The sequence below is a fragment of the Mixophyes fleayi genome, chromosome 6, assembly GCF_038048845.1.
Source record: "Mixophyes fleayi isolate aMixFle1 chromosome 6, aMixFle1.hap1, whole genome shotgun sequence".
NCBI classification, from domain to species: Eukaryota; Metazoa; Chordata; class Amphibia; order Anura; family Limnodynastidae; genus Mixophyes; species Mixophyes fleayi.
The window spans coordinates 175,768,030-175,788,174 of record NC_134407.1 but is presented as its reverse complement, the minus strand read 5'-3'; the positions used below and the strand labels follow the sequence as shown (position 1 = coordinate 175,788,174).

Here is a 20,145-nt window from a genome sequence, read left to right as displayed (position 1 = left end):
GTTTCTTTCATTAAATGTATTGTTTTAACTTATTGCTGAGTTTAAGGATGATGTGCGGACAATATCCTTTTGAAGGATAAAGAGCTCCGAAGTGTTTCAGGTTGCCAATCGCTGCTCTATCATATCAAAATAATATGCTTATGATGATACACCTGTTAGTGACCAGAACTGTGCAATTTTGCCCTGCATTACTGTATGTGGCCTACCTTTTAGCTACATATTACTTTAACCCCTACGTACAGTCAAGTCCATAAATATTGGGACATCGACACAATTCTCATATTTTGGGTTCTATACACCACCACAATGGATTTGAAATGATTTGGGTCCCTTAAAAAGTGTGAGCCACATAGAGAAACTGTTGTAATTCCTACACCGCTCACCTGATTTGGATGTAAATAACCTCAAATTAAAGCTGAAAGTCTGCAATTAAAGCACATCTTGTTAGTTTCATTTCAAATCCATTGTGGTGGTGTATAGAGCCCAAAATATGAGAATTGTGCCGATGTCTCAATATTTATGGTCTTGACTGTATACTAGCATCAAAATTCTGCAGTTGAGGTGCAGTTCTAACGGACGTGAAAGTAAAAATTGTGTTAAATGAGCTAAAAACAAAACACACTACAAATGCTAGGGTGTATGTAATTTTACAAATTGCAATTCTATATACTTTAGGTGCACAATATCTACAAATGGTAGAATACATAAACCGTGTGATTGGTTGATACTGGCTAGACACCTTTTTTTTTCATTTTTACCTGTAGAACAGTGTCATAAGATTTCCTATGGTATTTTATAATCAAGCTTTGTCTCTTAAATTTTCTATAGACATAATTGAGGCACTTTTCCCGCACTCTTGAGTACCTTTTTGTTTTCTTTATGTACTAAACCATAAAATACAGTTAACAAATGTATAGAATGTGTGAGTTCTTACACTAAACATTTTCTTTTCTTTGTTATGTCATTTACTAGTTACATAAGAAGATAAAAAGCACGATTTATCTGCATAGCCCATTTAAAAACCATTTAGTAAAGCCTCTTGGGGCTTAACTAAAGATGGTGCTATAGCTGAAGCTATTTTGCAAGATTTTTCTTTGCCTTATAAATAAAACATAAATATTGAGCAAACTGTTGCCCCCCACATACAAACCATCTCCCCACACAGTTGTTCTAAAGAAGCAAACATGACTTAAATAATGTGAACTCTGTTCAAAATCTGCAAACATCAATTTGTGTGTTGTCCAGAAATGTTTGTGCTACGTCTACACAGTGGCTGTGAACAGCACATGCTTGTTTACTGTTTTGTAGAAGAGCATGAACTATACTGCTGCAGCTAGACATGGACAACCACAATTGCTCAGTTTAGGAAATTAAATAATTCCAAAGGTGTAAACTGAACACTGCTGATAACGCATACATGTATCCAGAGCTAGATGAGATCACTGTCAGGCACAGGACCCGCTGACCATCTGGTTGGGGTCTGCCGCTCCCATCTACCTTTGGCCGCCACTCTCCTCTTTCAGTTGGTCTCCGTGGCTTGCTCTGGTGGGCACCATCTTGACTGTCTGAACTATGCATGTGCAAAACCAGCCCTTTTCAAAACTCCTTCTATTCACCTGATTGCCTATCAGTCCCGTGTATTAAGAGCACCTGTCTCCTTACCCGAGTGTCAGATCTTCAGGTCTCCTCTCCTCTCTAGATGTGTTCCAGTCTGGCTCCTGTTGTCCTTCTGCTGCTAAGTATTATCACCAATACCTGCCTTCAGCTATTCGGTGTTACTCTGCAGTCGGATGATGCTGTGTTACCACCTACGCCTGCTCCCAGCTCTCCGGTGTGTCAGCACTATCCTGCTGCAGAGCATTACCAACAATACCTGTTCTGAGCTCTCTGGTTTTACAGCATGATCCATCTGCAGGGTGTTTCTACTAGTCTCCATCTCCTGCACATTGGTGCTTCTGTTCACTATCTACCTGCAAACCATCACACTTCTTCATGATCCAGACCCTAGGGCATCCTAGCTCAACAGCACCTCTGTGCCTCATATACCTGCAGAATATATTCCTCACTATTACTCCTATCAGCTACTATCTTACTCCTGTGACTTGGTTCTACTCCTGGTCTTGCTTGTAACTCTCCTTGAGAACCGCGACCTGCAATTAGGGAGCCTCAAAGTTTAAACTCTCCTCTGCGCCTCTTGGAGGGCAGCATCAACTCAGGCAGACCATACGGATTTTTCCAGACCCTAGTGCGTGACAGTAAGATCTAGCCATTAATAATGGATCCCGACCGAGAACCTTCTGCGAAAGATATTTTGCAACACCTAATAGAACGAGTAGAGCAGCAAGACGCTACACAGATTCAACTTCTCCAGTGCTTACAAGCTTTGGCCACCCCCTTAGAAACTCTTCAAGCAGCACTTCCTAGTCCCCCAGCTGCAGCAGTCACTACTTCTACTCTGCAGCTGCCCTCTCCGCAGAAGTTTGACGGCGACCCTAAAACCTGTCGTGGGTTTCTCGATCAATGCTCAATTCAGTTCGAGTTGCTCCAGCAAAATTTTTCCATTTTTCACTCACGTGTTGGCAAACGACGCTCTGAGCTTCTGCCTCCACATCGTCCCTGGGATTGACCTATAGACCTTCTTCCTGGTAAGCTTTGGCCACCCACTTAGAAACTCTTTAAGCTGCACTTGCTAGCTCTCAGGTGCGGCACCCGAACATCCAGCTGCTTCTATATCTACTCTGCGGCTGCCCTCTTCGCAGAAGTTTGACTGCGTCTCTCTCCTTCCCTTCTCCCTCCCTCTTCCCTTCTCCCTCCCTCTTCCCTTCTCCCTCCCTCTTCCCTTCTCCCTCCCTCTTCCCTTCTCCCGCCCTCTTCCCTTCTCCCTCCCTCTACCCTCCCCCCTCCCTCTACCCTCCCCCTCCCCCTCCCTCTACCCTCCCCCTCCCCCTCCCTCTACCCTTCCCTCTTCCCTCACCCCTCCCTCTTCCCTTCTCCCTCCCTCTTCCCTTCTCCCTCCCTCTTCCCTTCTCCCTCCCTCTTCCCTTCTCTCTCCCTCTTCCCTCTCCCCTCCCTCTCTCTCTCCCTCTTCCCTCTCCCCTCCCTCTCTCTCTCCCTCTTCCCTCTCCCCTCCCTCTCTCCCTCTCTCCCTCCCTCCCTCTTCCTCTCTCCCTCCCTCCCTCTTCCTCTCTCCCTCCCTCCCTCTTCCTCTCTCCCTCCCTCCCTCTTCCTCTCTCCCTCCCTCCCTCTTCCTCTCTCCCTCTTCCTCTCTCCCTCTTCCTTCCTCCCTCCCTCTTCCTCCCTCCCTCTTCCTCCCTCCCTCTTCCTCCCTCCCTCTTCCTCCCTCCCTCCCTCCCTCCCTCTTCCCCCCCTCCCTCCCTCCCTCTTCCCCTCTCCCTCCCTCCCTCCCTCCCTCCCTCTTCCCCTCTCCCTCCCTCCCTCTTCCCCTCTTCCTCCCTCCCTCTTCCCCTCTCCCTCCCTCTTCCTCCCTCTTCCCCTCTCCCTCCCTCTTCCTCCCTCTTCCCCTCTCCCTCCCTCTTCCCCTCTCCCTCCCTCTTCCCCTCTCCCTCCCTCTCCCTCCCTCTTCCCTTCTCCCTCCCTCTTCCTCCCTCCCTCTTCCCTTCTCCCTCCCTCTTCCTCTCTCCCTCTTCCTTCCTCCCTCCCTCTTCCTCCCTCCCTCTTCCTCCCTCCCTCCCTCTTCCCCTCTTCCTCCCTCCCTCTTCCCCTCTCCCTCCCTCTTCCTCCCTCTTCCCCTCTCCCTCCCTCTTCCTCCCTCTTCCCCTCTCCCTCCCTCTTCCTCCCTCTTCCCCTCTCCCTCCCTCTTCCTCCCTCTTCCCCTCTCCCTCCCTCTTTCCCTCTCCCTCCCTCTTCCCTTCTCCCTCCCTCTTCCTCCCTCCCTCTTCCCTTCTCCCTCCCTCTTCCTCCCTCCCTCTTCCCTTCTCCCTCCCTCTTCCTCCCTCTTCCCTTCTCCCTCCCTCCCTCTTTCCATCTCCCCCTCTCCCTCCCGCCCTCTTTCCATCTCCCTCCCTCCCTCCCGCCCTCTTTCCATCTCCCTCCCTCCCTCCCGCCCTCTTTCCATCTCCCTCCCTCCCTCTTCCCATCTCCCTCCCTCTTCCCTTCTCCCTCCCTGTCTCCGTCCCCCCAGAACTTTGACCCGGGGAGCCTGTTCTGGGCCTTTCACTAGATGGATTTGGATGACATTTAATATAAAAATGCAAACGACACTGGGCAGCCACCTCATGGGGTGTAAGATCTTCTACGGTACTAATTATTTTTAAAATGTTGACCGTTACATCCAACTCATTGTTACCTTACTAACTTGAAGATTTAAATACTGGAGATATATATATATATATATATATATATAATATATATATATATATATATATATATAGATATATATATATAGATATATATATATATATATATATATATATATATATATATAATTATCCCCTCTCCCCCTCCCTTCAGTTATGCAGGCGCCAGTGTAGAAACTGAACAGCACCAGCGAGGTGGGCGTAGGGTGCATTTGGAGGGTGGGGTGAAATAAATAGGCACAGCCACTGACCCCAGACTTCAGTGCTCAGACAGCTCAACCCCTGCACAGCTCATTCTTCTGCTCCATGGGAAGTGGTGCCCATATAGTGAAGTACCATATATAGCGGTATTTGAATAAAAAAACTGTAAATACTAAATAAATAATGTTTAGTCCAAATCACCACAGTAGTATTAAATAAAGATACCACATTGCATTAATAGTCCCACTTGCACCCACATAACATTAAAACCACCGCCAGTTCTCACTTTCACATATGATTGCTACTCCCATATAATAGTAACAGTAACTGTAGTTGCTCTTTTAGTACCATTAGTACTATGTTCAGCCTCCGCAGCGTTCTATAGTTGAGAACAAACACAGTAATAAAACAAGACTGGGTATTGACAGACAGACAAAAGCGGTAAGAATGCCCTGCTCTCAAGTTTGCAACCTATTTGAAACACAAATGTATGATTTTCATATTGTTTTGCATTGAACTGTAGTGACCATTCATGTACTATAATTAGATCATCAGTCCTTGTGTTTATCCCCCATCTGCTGTGTCTACCATGGTGAGTGAGGACAAATATGCCTACCTGCAGGATGGAGGGACAGTCCCCTCAAGCCAGGACTGTCCCAGTGAAATCAGGACAGTTAGGTGAAACACATGTTGTATACCACATGCATAGTGTGGCTGAAGGCCTAGGGACCAACTTATTAAGCCATAAACCATGCGCAAACTATCTAACAAAGCATAACGCAGGAGATATCCCCTGCATTAAGCGAAGTATCGCATTAAACTACAGCTCCCATATTTGTAATCGGGACTCCGGTCGGGGGCCAATTTAACATGCTCCAAAAAGTCTAGCTTTTTCGGAGCTTGACCTCGATGGCCAACACAATCTGAAGATGGTCCTATTGGTAAATCTTCGCAGTAGAGGGATCTTCGGATCACTCTCAGGCAGTTTTCCTGCTCTCCCCTCCATTAAGTAACGGTTAAGACTCCGGATCAGAACCCGGAGTTGTTAGTGAAGTCAATTCAGCACCAGGACAGCCTCCTATCGGAAATTGTGTCCTATGATGATTTTTTTTTAATTAATGGTCGTGTTGTATCATCCCTTATTGCTATAAGGGATAATACTTAATGGGAGAAATGTGGCCATTTGTAAATAGGCCCCTAAATATTCATATATTCTGCAGGACAAAAACTCTATTATAAGGTTATCAATGTGAGTCTCTGTCTAGCTAGTGACACTGTGTAACAGAGAGCTCCCTGAAGCTTTATGTAATGACTCTGCCCCTGTGCACCACCCTCCAGGCACATCACTTCTATCTGCAATGCACAGGAGTTGCACTCCATACCTTACAGCATTGTTTCATGGTCAGCAAGGCACTAGGGCATCTGTGTACAAAGCTATTTTGTACCAAACCTGTGCCCACATAGCGTTTGCAATGAGGAAGCTCAACCTTGTAAAGCACTTTTACAAATATCATTTATTTTCAACCAGTCTGAGAAATTCAGTAGCTGTGGCGGCACAATAACAATTTGTTATTGATATATTGATGCAGGTTCAGTGAGAGGGCAATGTGGGTGTTTATGGGTGAAAATTAGAGTGAATGGCATAGATTTTTATTTTTTTTAATACTCCATTGAGGAGAAAAGAGGCACATTCCTTAGGCCTCATATACACTACATGTGTTTTACTAGTGTTTTAACACAGTAAATCTGTACCAATTACGGCTGATGCTAGTGTTTGCTAGCATTGCAGTAGCGTTTAGATTTTTGGAGTGCATCTTGTTTTATTCACATGCATTTATCCTAGAGATGAGCGCACTCAGATTTATGAAATCCGAGCCCACCCGAACGTTGCCGATCCGAGTCGGATCCGAGACAGATCCGGGTATTGGCGCCAAATTCAAATCTGAAACTGAGGCTCTGACTCATAATCCCGTTGTCGGATCTCGCGATACTCGGATCCTATAAATTCCCCGCTAGTCGCCGCCATCTTCACTCGGGCATTGATCAGGGTAGAGGGTGGGTGTGTTAGGTGGTCCTCTGTCCTGCTATATCTCGTGCTGTTCAGTTCAGTTCAGTGCTGTGCTGTGTCCTTCTGAGGTCAGTGGTGCTGTGTCCTGTGCTCTGTCCTTCGGAGGTCAGTGGTGCTGCTGGGTCCTGTGCTCTGTCCTTCGGAGGTCAGTGGTGCTGCTGGGTCCTGTGCTCTGTCCTTCTGAGGTCAGTGGTGCTGCTGGGTCCTGTGCTCTGTCCTTCTGAGGTCAGTGGTGCTGCTGGGTCCTGTGCTCTGTCCTTCTGAGGTCAGTGGTGCTGCTGGGTCCTGTGCTCTGTTCTTCTGAGGTCAGTGGTGCTGCTGGGTCCTGTGCTCTGTCCTTCTGAGGTCAGTGGTGCTGCTGGGTCCTGTGCTCTGTCCTTCTGAGGTCAGTGGTGCTGCTGGGTCCTGTGCTCTGTCCTTCTGAGGTCAGTGGTGCTGCTGGGTCCTGTGCTGTGTCCTGTTCAGTCCAGTGGTGCTGTGTCCTGTGCTCTGTGCTTCTAAGGGCATAGTTATTTCCCCATTATTCCCAAGTTTTTAAAAAATTAAAAAAAAGTTATAAAAAATATTAAAATAAAAAATTTAAAAAACTAATCCAGCAGTATAAGCCCATTGGTACTGCAATATTACCAAGTTCACACATTCTGCAGTATCTTGTGCTACATATAATGGAGACCAAAAATTTGGAGGATAAAGTAGGGAAAGATCAAGACCCACTTCCTCCTAATGCTGAAGCTGTTGCCACTAGTCATGACATAGACGATGAAATGCCATCAACGTCGTCTTCCAAGCCCGATGCCCAATCTCCTAGTACAGGGCATGTAAAATCCAAAAAGCCCAACTTAAGAAAAAGTAGCAAAAAGAGAAACTTAAAATCATCTGCGGAGAAACGTAAAGTTGCCAATATGCCATTTACGACACGGAGTGGCAAGGAATGGCTTAGGCCCTGGCCCGTGTTCATGACTAGTGGTTCAGCTTCACCCAAGGATCTTAGCCCTCCTCCTCCCCCCCCCCCCCCCCTACAAAAAATTGAAGAGAGTTATGGTGTCTGCAACAAAACAGCAAACAACTCGGCCTTCTAAAGAGAAATTATCACAAATCCCCAAGGCGAGTCCAAGGCTGTTGGTGGTTGCGAAGCCTGACCTTCCCATCACTGTACGGGAAGAGGTGACTCCTTCCACCATTTGCAGCACGCCCTCTGCATATGGTGGAAGGATCACCCACAGTCCAGTTACAGATTTGGCTAATGAAGGTGTGAATGTTGTACACCGGGAGGAGGATATTGATGTAGCTGGGGGTGAGGAGGATGTTGATGATTATGATGCAGACAGATACCAAATTGCCTTTCTCAATTTCTATTTATATTCTAGATTATATAAGGGCTGAATAGTTTTCTATTTTACTCCTAGTGGAGAGGGGATCTGATGCAGACAGATACCAAACTGCCTTTGTCCATTACTCCATTTCTTTGTATATTTGAATTTCTAGTTCTACAGTCTATGCAGGCTGCTTTTTTTATATTCAACTACAAGTGTAGGGCGGGGGGGGGGGGGGGGCATAGATACTAGCCACCAAAAAAACGTGGTCTATTTAATTTAACTTTCTAGCTCCACAGTTTGTGCAGCCTGCTTTTTTTTTATCTTCAAAGTATTTACAAGCCTTGCAATCTAAATTAACAAGAGGTAGTGACGTGCTAGAACTCCACCCTCTATATGCTGCAGAGGATGGAGGAGCATCAAAAGGCCATTCAAGCCTACACAGCCACCTACGACATAGGAAACCCTCATTTTCTTCCACATCTATGGCTGCGAGGAAAAAGCTCAGTTTTCCTAAAAGAGGCGCTGGCGGGGATGCTGATAACATCTGGTCCGGACTGAAGGACCTGCCAACCATTGCAGACATGTCTACTGTCGCTGCATTGGATGCTGTCACAATTGAAAAAATGGTGGAGGATTACTTTGCTGACACCATCCAAGTAGACATGTCAGACAGTCCATATTGTTACTGGCAGGAAAAAAAGCCAGTTTGGAAGCCCCTGTACAAACTGGCTCTATTTTACCTGAGTTGTCCCCCCTCCAGTGTGTACTCGGAAAGAGTTTTTAGTGCAGCGGGAAACCTGGTCAGTGAGCGGCGAAGGAGGTTGCTTCCTCACAACGTTTACTACCGGGGCCACTCCACTGTGCAGTCCATATTTAGGTGTATCAGATATTAAACAACGGTGACAGTTGATGCCCAATTTTTTAATTATATTGTTGGCGCTGTAAAAAATTGTGTTCCGGGCACACCACACGACGCAGTCCATACCCTTTTTTGGTGGAATTCTGACCCGTGGAGGGTTTTTTATTATATTGTGGCCTCGGTACCAAATTGTGTACCGGGGCCACCACACTACGCAGTCAAGAAAGATAGATGCGTATCATAGATAAAGTACATTCAGTGTTGTGGGGCAAATTGAAAAATATTCAAAATGCACTGTCATTATCAAAAACAAGAGGTTTTGACACGCTGAAACTCCAACATGTATATGATGGAGGATGGAGGAGCAGCCGTATGTGCAGTGTAATGCAGACCTGTTGAAGGTTTTCTATATATTTTATTGTGGTGCCCAGTGCCCACTACTCTACTCAGTGCAGATACTATTTTTGGGGGTAATTCAGACCTGTTGAAGGTTTTCTATATATTTTTTATTGTGGTGGCCAGTGGCCAGTCCTCTGCGCAGTCCAGATACTATTTTTGGGTGTAATTCAGACCTGTTGAAGGTTTTCTATATATTTTATTGTGGTGCCCAGTGCCCACTACTCTACGCAGTGCAGATACTATTTTTGGGTGTAATTCAGACCAGTTGATGGGTTTTTAATTATATTGTGGGGAACACTCCTCTACGCAGTCCAGAAAGATACCTCGTTGCAACGTTTTGTACTAAAAAAAAATAAAAAATTGTGAGGTGTTAGGTGTTCAGAATAGCCTTTAAATTAGTGGAAATGATTGTTATTGAATGTTATTGAGGTTAATAGCGTAGGAGTGAAAATAAGCCCAAAAACTTGATTTTTACACTTTTTTTATTTTTTTTTCAAAATAAATCCGAATCCAAAACCTTAAATCCGAACCAAAACCTTTCGGCAGGTGTTTTGCGAAACAAATCCGAACCCAAAACATCGCGAAAATCCGGATCCAAAACACAAAACACGAGACCTCAAAAGTCGCCGGTGCACATCCCTAATTTATCCTAGTTAAACACATATTGGAACCTTATGGGGTGTTCCTAGGAAACACCAAATGCTAGTAAACAATGCATAGTAAACACGTTTTCTATATTAAAGACTGCCAACACAACGCCAGTGTGTACCTGGCCTTAAGCACATGCAGTGCAACAGCAAATCCTACCTTATGACAAACTTTCATAGCACTTAATGTCACCTCCACCATCACCCAGTGTACTGCTTCAGGCCTCATATTCCATTCTGGTATCATAATAACAGGTTACTGATTTTTGTGTAACATAAGATGTACAATGTAATGTCCTCTGTGCATTTGGGGGATATATGCTAAGTCACCAGCAATGGTGAGTGCCCTAAGGTGGGTTGTTGTATTGGGAGGTGGTCTGTGTGAAGTGGAAGCAGCGGTGTCTCTGCAATAGGCCGCTTTATAGAGTAGTAATGAAGGTGAACTGCTGGTATAATCACGTTCCGGGGTGCAGTGTGTGTGGGGGTGTATAATCTTTTGTATTAATAGAGCACTAAGGAGATTGTTGGCGGCGTTCTGTTACTCTGTCTAGGGTGCAATTCATCTTAATCTGGATCCACTAGTTAACTGATGTATACTGCCTATGTCCAAGCAAAGGAGTAAAGGTGGGTTTATGTCGTTTATGGCTGGTAGCCCTCAATCTAACGGCTTAGAAGCAGCTTGTTTTCTAGTGCACCATAGCTGAATGACTTCTCTGCAGTCCCTCAGTGTTTCAGCTCTCCATTTAAAGTAAGACCGCATCTCTGCTAAAAGTCCCAGCTCTTTAGTGCCCCTTCAGTCCTGCATCTACATTTTTAGTGCATTATATATCTCCTTCTCAAGAAACTACTTCTACACAATATTTGCCAACGAAGAGAGCGACCATATGTGAATTATGCATATAATTACTGCAAATCAAAGTGCTTGTGAGGGTACCACTTGTAGTAATCAAGTCCCATTTTAATTAGTTCATTGCCATAGTTACCAACTATTCTTGCTTTTGTTTTTTAATTATCCCTGAAAGGTTATGACGACTGGAAATGTTCCTTGATCAACTGTATAGAAACACATTTCCGGGTCCGTATTCTAGATGTAGTTTAAGTTTTATATTCTAATTTTGTATATACAGGCAATTGTAAAATACCACTTTCCTTTTTCTGTAGTCTGTGCATCATTTTTATTTTCTGTTCTTATGGACAGCTGCCCTGTATCATAGTTCTCTTGTACATGCTGGGCCTGATTCATTAAAGAACCTCCGAATTCAACAATGAGCCTTGCTGAATTCGCTCAGCTCTACTACACAAGACAATGCAGGATATGAATATAAATTTGCAAACTAATGTACAGAAGAAAGAAATGAAAGTATTGTCACCTGTTAATAAAATAGGCAATAATGGTTAAAGGGATATAAAAAAAATAACAATAAAAAAAAAAAAAAATAGTTGTGTTTTTGTATCCCCCTACTCCCATGAAATACATTTTATTAGGATGTTCTTAATGTCTACCGTACATAAAATACATTTTTACAGTTTCACCTGATTGCAAACACGTTATAGCATGCACACACGACTGTCATCACTAGTAACCTGGACTTAGACTAACTAGCCCTGTAGCTGGAGCAAGGGATACAGCAGAAAACAAGTAAGTTTGAGATGACCAAAGCTTGACTAGGGCGCTGCTGTGTGCGCTTGAGTATACTGACTACGGGCAGAAATTGTAAGCTGTAGTAAGTGTCCTTTGTGTATGCAGATGAATTGAACCGTGCTGCATTTAATTTGCGTATTGTCCGGTTCTGGGTATAGATCAAATTTGTGGATTATATACACAAAATCGGCATCGAAGTTCCTTGATGAATCGGGGTGTAGCCAAAAATGTGCTGGTGAGAATTAGGCCACTAGGCTTCACACTTGCCTAGAGCAGCACAAACTTCTTGTGCGGCCCAGTAAACTCCCTCTCCTCCATAACCACAAAAGACACATCAGGCACCACCATGGACACCGTATAAGATGTATAACTTAATGGCAGAATTTTGCATGTCAGGTATGTTTGCTATAATGTTACTGGTCATCAGTTGTACATAGCATTTGGTACCTAGATGACTGCAAGTCAATTGCCCTGACTCTGCACTACCCACAAGTGATGCAAGACACAGAAGCAAAATTATACGGATGGTAACCAGGGACCAAGGTGGTCCAAGGAATGTCAACAGGTGAACAGGGTCAGCAGGATAATGGGCCCTTCTATACTGCAAAAATTGTCAAGAATCAACAGCTACATGATATTTTATATGAATTATTCCTTTTTTCATGTGTAACTGCATACACGAAAGGGGATAAGGAGTGAAACACGTGGTGTTTGTATAATACGCTAATTTTTCCACTGGTCTTAAGGGACTTTTATGGATTACCAAACACATCTGTTAATACAGGTTGCACTATGATATTTCTCTGGATGTTTATCTTTTATGTAGGATCCATATGAACGGATCGGCTACTTATTAACCAAGGGAAACTACAGTACTTGATGCAAAGCAGGAAGTTTGGAGTGGACTTATTTGGGACTGTTTGGACAATGATTATTACCATATAAAGCATAGTTAATAAATGAAATTCTGTAATGGCATCACTAGGGTTTCAATATAGCCAATGGGTATTTCCAGAAACCAGACCTAGACACAATCAAAGCACCTCATCAGAGTGTAGTATTTTAATAATATTTTAAGAAAATTCAAACATTTAGGTAAAATAACATATAGACTTTTCTAGTGTTAACCACATGTGCATAGAGAGCAGCCTGGAAGTGTGTATATATACACACACACACATACATATATATATATATATATATATATTGTGTGTGTGTGTGTATGCATGTAATATATATTATTATTGTACTTGGTGGACTGTGGCTGCAAGGAGAGAGAACTTTCATGTTAAAGCATTAGAAAAGGTATTGTATGTGTTAGAATTGCTATATGTTGAACACTCCACATGGCGTGAACATAATCCAGTCAGAGAGAAGTTGTCATTCTGTGTGTTGTAGCTGATCTCAGGAAGATGTACTTCCAGGAATGGTGTGAGTAACCGGATAGCAACACTGGGCTAATAAACTATTTTTTCCTGACTGGTCAAGAAATTCCTTCCAATCTGTGATAGGGAGAAAAGCCTTCCTACGTTTAGAGAAACCAGATTATACAGCACCAGGAATAATGTGTTAATTATTCTTTAACTATTACACTATTTTGCAGAGAACTTTATAGTCAATAGAACAAAAAGTAAACTATCAGTTGCACGTTGAGAGCTGCAGCGGATTAAACCACATAATAGGAAACATTTTAAAGAGCAGTGTATTGACCATTCCAGCCAATTTACTTTAAATTCTTGGTATCTAATCACTGTAAGTTTGATAAGTGACATAGAGGAGGAGTGTAGTCCTTGTAGTCTTTATACTCAAATTACACATGTTTCTACCCCTGCAGCTGCTGTTATAAAATGTTTTACATTTTATTACTATGGACAGTTTGGTATAACGTTTACATCAGGAGAGTGGAGTACAAGCCTGGGTTTCAACCATACGTACTTTTGATAAATAATTTTAGTTAGATCGTGCAAGTTACACTTAGATGCCATCAAAGGGGGGTGTGTCATGCTGCGCTGGGGCATGTCTAGCTCCACCCATGGGTACCTCTAGTGCTCTACATTGGCTTGCCCAGCACCACCAGGTGGAATCTATAAATTTGTGCGTAGCCGGCCACCAGAGGCTGTATAGTGTAGCAGAGGTGAAGGGAAGATAGCTTCGTAAACATTGGTGACGTTGTGTAATCACACACACGCACACGGATGCACAAACCAACAGGAGGCACAGCAGGGATCCAGGAGGCTAGTCTACATTCCCGGACATTCTGGGAGATTATGCCCCAATGTTTCCTCAGGATAACTGCCTACACACACTCTATGAGAGTGAGATCCACCTATAGAGCTTCATTTTATACAGGATATCGCCTTCATGAATAGAATAAACTCAACACAGTGGACAACATACATTTATCTCAATGGGAGAGCACTGTAAACACACAGATGCTGTTAAGAAGTGTTTTAGACATACGTGCTTGTTTTATCACAGAAGCATATTTAAAAACTACAGATTGAATGCATATAAACACATACATAAATGCACTGTGGTTTATATGTATTTATACTTTTTAACCTGGTGAAAATGCATTGCAAACTCCAGTGTGTACCTATCTGCAATAGAAAATATTTAAACCACTGAATAGGGACAATACAGAAACAATCCCCTCATATCCAGGAGAGTAGACTTCTGGACACTGTCATTTACATGTCGGCCTTCCTAAGTTAGTGTTATAACCACAAGTGGGTTTATAGCGCAACACAGACTTGTTTCAGTGCGGCTTTTATTCAACAAACACTTCCCCTTTAAAAGTCTTTTGTTTTCCCCTCAATGCTCCAGCTGTGTTTCCACTCATCCAATAATTATTTTACCAGCGCTATTTTTCTGAAATTTTCCATTTCTGTTAATTTCTCAGTGGAGAATCCTGTCTGATAGGGAAATCACAAGTCATGTAATCATCTTTAGTTTTATGGAACCTAAGGGGTGAACTGTAAACAGAGATATTGTAATGACCTGTTGAGCCCTTGCCAGGATTCTCCTCTTTTTCTGAGACAAAATATCATTGTTTATATAATGACAATTGTTTGGATAAGACTTTATAATATGCACTACAAGCCCCAACACGTCCTGCCATCCAAAAGCAGTGACTTTCAGCAATGCCCAGGTTTCTAACCCTGAACTATAATAGACCACAAAGTCGTCGCAGGAACCTATTCCGCTTTGTGTCTGTCTGTATTTATGTTCATTTTTATGCTGTGTATTTCCAGTTATGGCAAGTCCTTGAAGTTATAACTATCATTTGTTTCTTATCTATTCCTCATGTAAAATATTGTATATTAACCCTACAGCGCTATATACTCCATTGTCCCATAATACATTTAATACTCATACTTTTGCCTACTCTCTCCTGGAATGTTTGGAACAGCAGACATACTCCATACTTGCCTACTCTCATGGAGTTTCCGGTAAGCTCCTGAATTTTGGGAATTCTCCCAGATGTGATAGCGAAGGTCACATGACCTCTGCTCCAGGTTCTCCTGGTTTAAAATGTTGGCAAGTATGATATATTTCCAGATCCCAGGAGGGGTGAGGCTTAATGATGAGATTTGCGTCATATTGCCCCGATCTGCTGTGCAATCACGCAAATCATGGGGCTGTAGGCGGGACTACGGAGGCGCAATGGCGTCCCCACGCCCTCTCACACTGGTCAGCATTCATCCAGCCTTATATTTTTTTACTTTAATTGTAGGCTGTGGTAGGAATCTTTCCCACTTTGTGTCTGTCTCTATTTTTCATGCTGTTTATTTCCATCTGTGGTAAATCCAGGAACTGTATAAGTGAATAAGAATACTCCAGAGGAGTACATCTACTGGAGAGGGCTGGATGCAATATTTTTATTTTAATATTTAGATACCATTTTATTGATCTGTTCATAGGATGTTTTTCTATTGCCTCCAGGCTGCACCATTAGCACAGTCTTCACCAGATGGATTCCATGATGGTAGCTAGTATGATGGTAGCTAGGATGCTCCTGATCCACCCATGGGGCATCTCAGGCATTGTTTCTTTTAAATCTGGCTTGGTTTTCACATTGGTGGGTAATCGGAGAGCATTAGGTACATTCCCCAATTAGGGTATAATCACTTAGTAAAACCATGGTTTGCACCCCATTTTAACTCTAATTGGTGTTTTAGGCAGGCTACCCTGTTAAAGGCAGCCGGCCGTTAAAGCACATAGTACATAAAGTGGCAGCTGTTGGCACCTATAGTGAGGGGGAACTATTTATGGGGCCGAGAGAGGTGACCACTCCTCATAACTGTAGCCTTATTTGGGTCACATGCGGAATTTGTATGTTCTCCCCGTTTGGGTTGGTTTTCCTCTGGCTGCTCCAGTTTTCTCCCACAATCCAGAAACATACTAGTAGGTTAACTGGCTGCTATTAAAATGACCCTAGTCTGTCTATGTGTGTGTGTTAGGAAATATAAGTTCTATTAGGGCAGGGACTGATTTGAGTGAGTTCTGTGTACAGCGCTGCGGAATTAGTGGCGCTATATAAATAGATGATGATGATAAGTACATTGATTAACCCACATATAATAAGTCTTATTTTCTGCTTTATGACCCGCTTCACCCCTGGCCCCAGAGACTAATAGCTGCAGCTGAGAGGAGGATAGGATTGGGAAGGCTTCATAAGATATGAATAAATTCAGGTTTTTTTTTTATGCGTAGTAAATGTCCTACAGGACAGCAGAGATGAAAAGCTATGAGGGAGGATTGAGTGTGAATTAGTCGGGGTCTTATTAAGGGTTCAGGCTTCACTAGGTTTATACGTTCCTAGCGCCCCTTCACCTTCCACCCCAGGCTAATACGCGGTAGGTAAAAATCCGTCTGTCAGCCTGCATTAATAATCTCCTGTTACACTAAAGCTTAAATTCTAAGCCTGATTTTCGCCCTATTTGACGACCTACGCGTGTGGCAGCGGGTCAACTTGTGTCTGGCCAGCGCAAATCCTGGCAAGTAGCCAATAGTACTGTGTCCAGGGAGCTGAAACACTAATGAAATAGTCACTAATTCAGATGCGTTCCACATAATCCTCTTTGTTCAGTGTGAGGGAAGGGACTAGCAGGGAGGTCTTCCTAATTGATCCCCATATTAGGGCTTTTTAGTTTTAGTGATTTTAAGCACAGCCGATATAATTACACCTGACAAGCACATGGCCTGACATTGAGCAGTGTTCTGAATATGCCTGCGCTATGATTAACAATGCTGCAGTATCCGTGTAGGGATATACTAATTCCGCAGCGCTGTACAGCGAACTCCATCACATCAGCCCCTGCCCCATTGGAGCTTACAATCTCAATTTCCTAACATACACAGAGAGAGACAGACTAAGGTCAATTTGATAGCAGCCAATTAACCTACTAGTATGTTTTTGGAGTGTGGGAGGAAACTGGAGCACCCGGAGGAAACCCACCCAAACACAGGGAGAACATACAAACTCCACACAGATAAGGCCATGGTCGGGAATTGAACTCATAACCCCCGTGCTGTAAGGCAGAAGTGCTAACCACTACGCCACCATGCTGCCTTGAGTAAGTGTTGGGCTGTAGTTGAATGTAGAGAAAAACTTAATCCTCAAGTTAAGTGTCTGTTTTACGAAGTGGTGATTTGCAAGAGTTTCATTCAAGTAATGTCAGATGGTTGTTGCATTATTAGGTGCTATTATTGGGTAATGTTGGGTATTAGTATGAATGTCTGCCATATTAGGTGCTATTGTTGGGTAATGTTAGATATTCGTATGAATGTCTGCCAGTTTCCATGAATTTACTTCCTTCTGAGCAACAAGCTGATATTCCTGTTGCATCATTACATTGTACACCGTTTAAATGTAAATTCCATCTGTAACCTAATTCATTTATGACTTGAGAGATGACAATGATAAAAATGGCTAATACATGCCCAAAATAAAATAACTTTTATGAAATGTTTTGCACTTACAGCTGCGCTGAACTTAAATTCGAACTAAAACCAAAACCAAATGCCCAGGGAGGAACCACTGGAGCTTTAAATATGGCGTCTTACTGTGGAAGCAATATTGCTTTAGATATTGCACGAAAACACAGAGATAATTTTTACACACTGATCAGTGGAAAATACTAATATAGGGAAAGAAATTGTTAGATAGACCAAGGGAAATTTAAAGGCACACTAACCTGAATGTCCGTTCTCACTCGTGGTAACAAGTGCAAACATGCAGGGAAATGAGACTCTTATGTATTATCTATGTATAGGGAACACAAAATCAAATAAGCTGTCCTTGTAAAGTTTATATTTTCCTTTTAATTGGTGAATTATAACGTAATTAGTATTTTAATTCTTTCTTTACACTAAACTACAGTGATAAATATTGGCTTCTAGCATATTCCCAGTTAAAATGTTTAATTTCCAAATTTTCATGATTGGGGTGCAGATACCGTAGACTTCTTGTGCTTCATGCTATGATATGGGAATATTTACCTTTTTTGAGTAAACATTTGTTTTGTATTGCAGATTCCTGTCTGACGTGAGACAAGTAGCGCAGACATGTTCCGGAACAGTCTGAAGATGCTTCTCAGCGGTGGAAAATCGAACAGGAAAAACCGGTCCAGTGGTAAGACAGTAGAACAACTGTCCTTTTGGTCCAGAGGGCTTAGTTTTTTTTGTAAATTCCTTTTAGGAGTGGATTAATTCATTTAATTGGTTGGTTTATAGTGATATGGGTTGTGATACCAAGCTGAGTGTGTAGAGTTGAGGTAAAGTAGGTATGACTAAAGCACACCTTGCAGTATATGTACAGTTTATTCAATATGTTGGGAAGCTCAGCTGAATGACCACTTTATAGAGGCCCTACGTGATCATCTTTATACTCTAGTTTTTACAGATCAGAGTGTTTCCTGTAGTAGAGAGATTGACACTGTTCAGTGCTTAATTTTAGCAAGAATGTTGCCCTCTGACTTATGTTGCAGACCTACAAAATCTATTAGGGTTTTCCAGTGGACTTCTTTGGTGGCAACACAATCCAATCTCGGGCATCACTGTGGCTTAGTGGTTAGCACTTCTGCCTCACAGCACTGGGGTCATGAGTTCAATTCCCGACCATGGCCTTATCTGTGAGGCGTTTGTATGTTCTCCCTGTGTTTGCATGGGTTTCCTCCGGGTGCTCCGGTTTCCTCCCACACTCCAAAAACATACTGGTAGGTTAATTGGCTGCTATCAAAATTGACCTTAGTCTGTGTGTCTCTGTTCTGTCTGTCTCTGTCTGTCTGTGTGTGTGTGTTAGGAAATTTAGACTGTAAGCCCCAAGGGGCAGGGACTGATGTGAGTGAGTTCTCTGTACAGCGCTGCGGAATTAGTGGCGCTATATAAATAAATGATAATAATAATAATAAATCTCCAATAGTGTACTTACTGATCATACGCTGTCCTCTGTGGAGCACTGTAGAGGAAGTGCCTGGAAGCTAGATGGCTCTCAGAACTTTGGTGAATAGAGAAGACATTTGCCAATCAGAATGCCGAAAGCCATGTAGTATCCAGCACTTTGATTGGTGAGTGGCCTATGCTATCCACCAATCAGAGCCCCAGACGCCAAAGTTGGACTTTTTAATCTCTTTAATTAGTTGTCCAATCCAGCAGGACCTGACTGAAAACAATTTTGATTATTCTGTTATATAGCTTCGAAGCCTGTGGAAGTCATACATATATGTTCTCCTCCCATCTTACCAAATTTAGTCCCAGCTACACAGTGATTAAATGCAATATATAGTGGTGCACATCATTGTATCTAGTAAAATAATTCATAATATGGAAAAGTATTTCATTAGTGGAGATTTTCTTTATCTTAATTCTGATCATGTTCATTTTCTCACAATAAAAAAAAATATTGGTGTGGCTTAGTGGAAGGGACAAGTTCTGTTGTTTGGGTTCTTTGGTCAAACCTTAAAGCAGATGTCACCAGGTCCAGTGATATTTTGTATGCTTTACTACATAGTGCCTTGTGATTGGGGAAAACAGCTGCCAAATCAGAGTTCTCAATACAACAGGAGTCTGAAAGTTTCATTCCGTTACCTCCACTTCCAGGGGGAGAATTAGTCATTGATCATGTGCCAAAGAGTGACTATCTCACAAATGGCGAGGGTCCCAAACACTACTCCCCTCAAATTTGTTAAGTGGGAGTTGGGTTGTTAATTTTCCATTATAGTTCATGCTTTTCCTTTAAATCGGTACTGTCCATTTATTTGCAAGTACAGATCGCTTTTATGCTATAACCATCAGGGCTGGCGCTACCTTTAGGTGAACCTAGGTGGGTGCCCATGGTTAGGGGCTACATTGAATGTTTGTCATAATGTCACTCAGACAGTGATTTTAATGCCCCCATACAGATTGCCAGTCACTGACAGTCAATGTGCTGGTAGTTTGGTGCTTGGTAATGATGTCACATCCAAGAGCCACACCCCCCAGTCTGTGGGGACGAGGCTTTTGCCCCTAACCTCCTTATGAGCGGTAGCGAGCCACAGAAAATGTCTTTAAGGAAACTGTGTGGCCCCAGTGTTTCAGCTGAACAGCCCTAATCTAGATCATAAGTTCTGACCAGACCACTGTTTTCTAGTGCATTTTGTTTTCAGTCATTTTAACGGTTTGTTACTCTCTGAAATCTCGCTGAAAATGTACTGT

The 20,145-nt window shown here is 42.9% G+C and overlaps 1 protein-coding gene across 5 annotated transcripts in view; it reads left to right on the top strand.

Moving 5' to 3' along the window:
• Positions 1 to 20,145, top strand: part of TANC2 (tetratricopeptide repeat, ankyrin repeat and coiled-coil containing 2) — a 347,174-nt gene that overhangs the window by 138,039 nt on the left and 188,990 nt on the right. For all 5 annotated transcript variants that reach the window (XM_075177370.1, XM_075177371.1, XM_075177368.1 and 2 more), the window contains one exon: positions 17,986 to 18,085. In XM_075177370.1, the coding sequence (XP_075033471.1) occupies positions 18,019 to 18,085 (67 nt within the window). In that variant the 5' untranslated portion in view covers positions 17,986 to 18,018. The remainder of the gene's footprint in view (positions 1 to 17,985; positions 18,086 to 20,145) is intronic.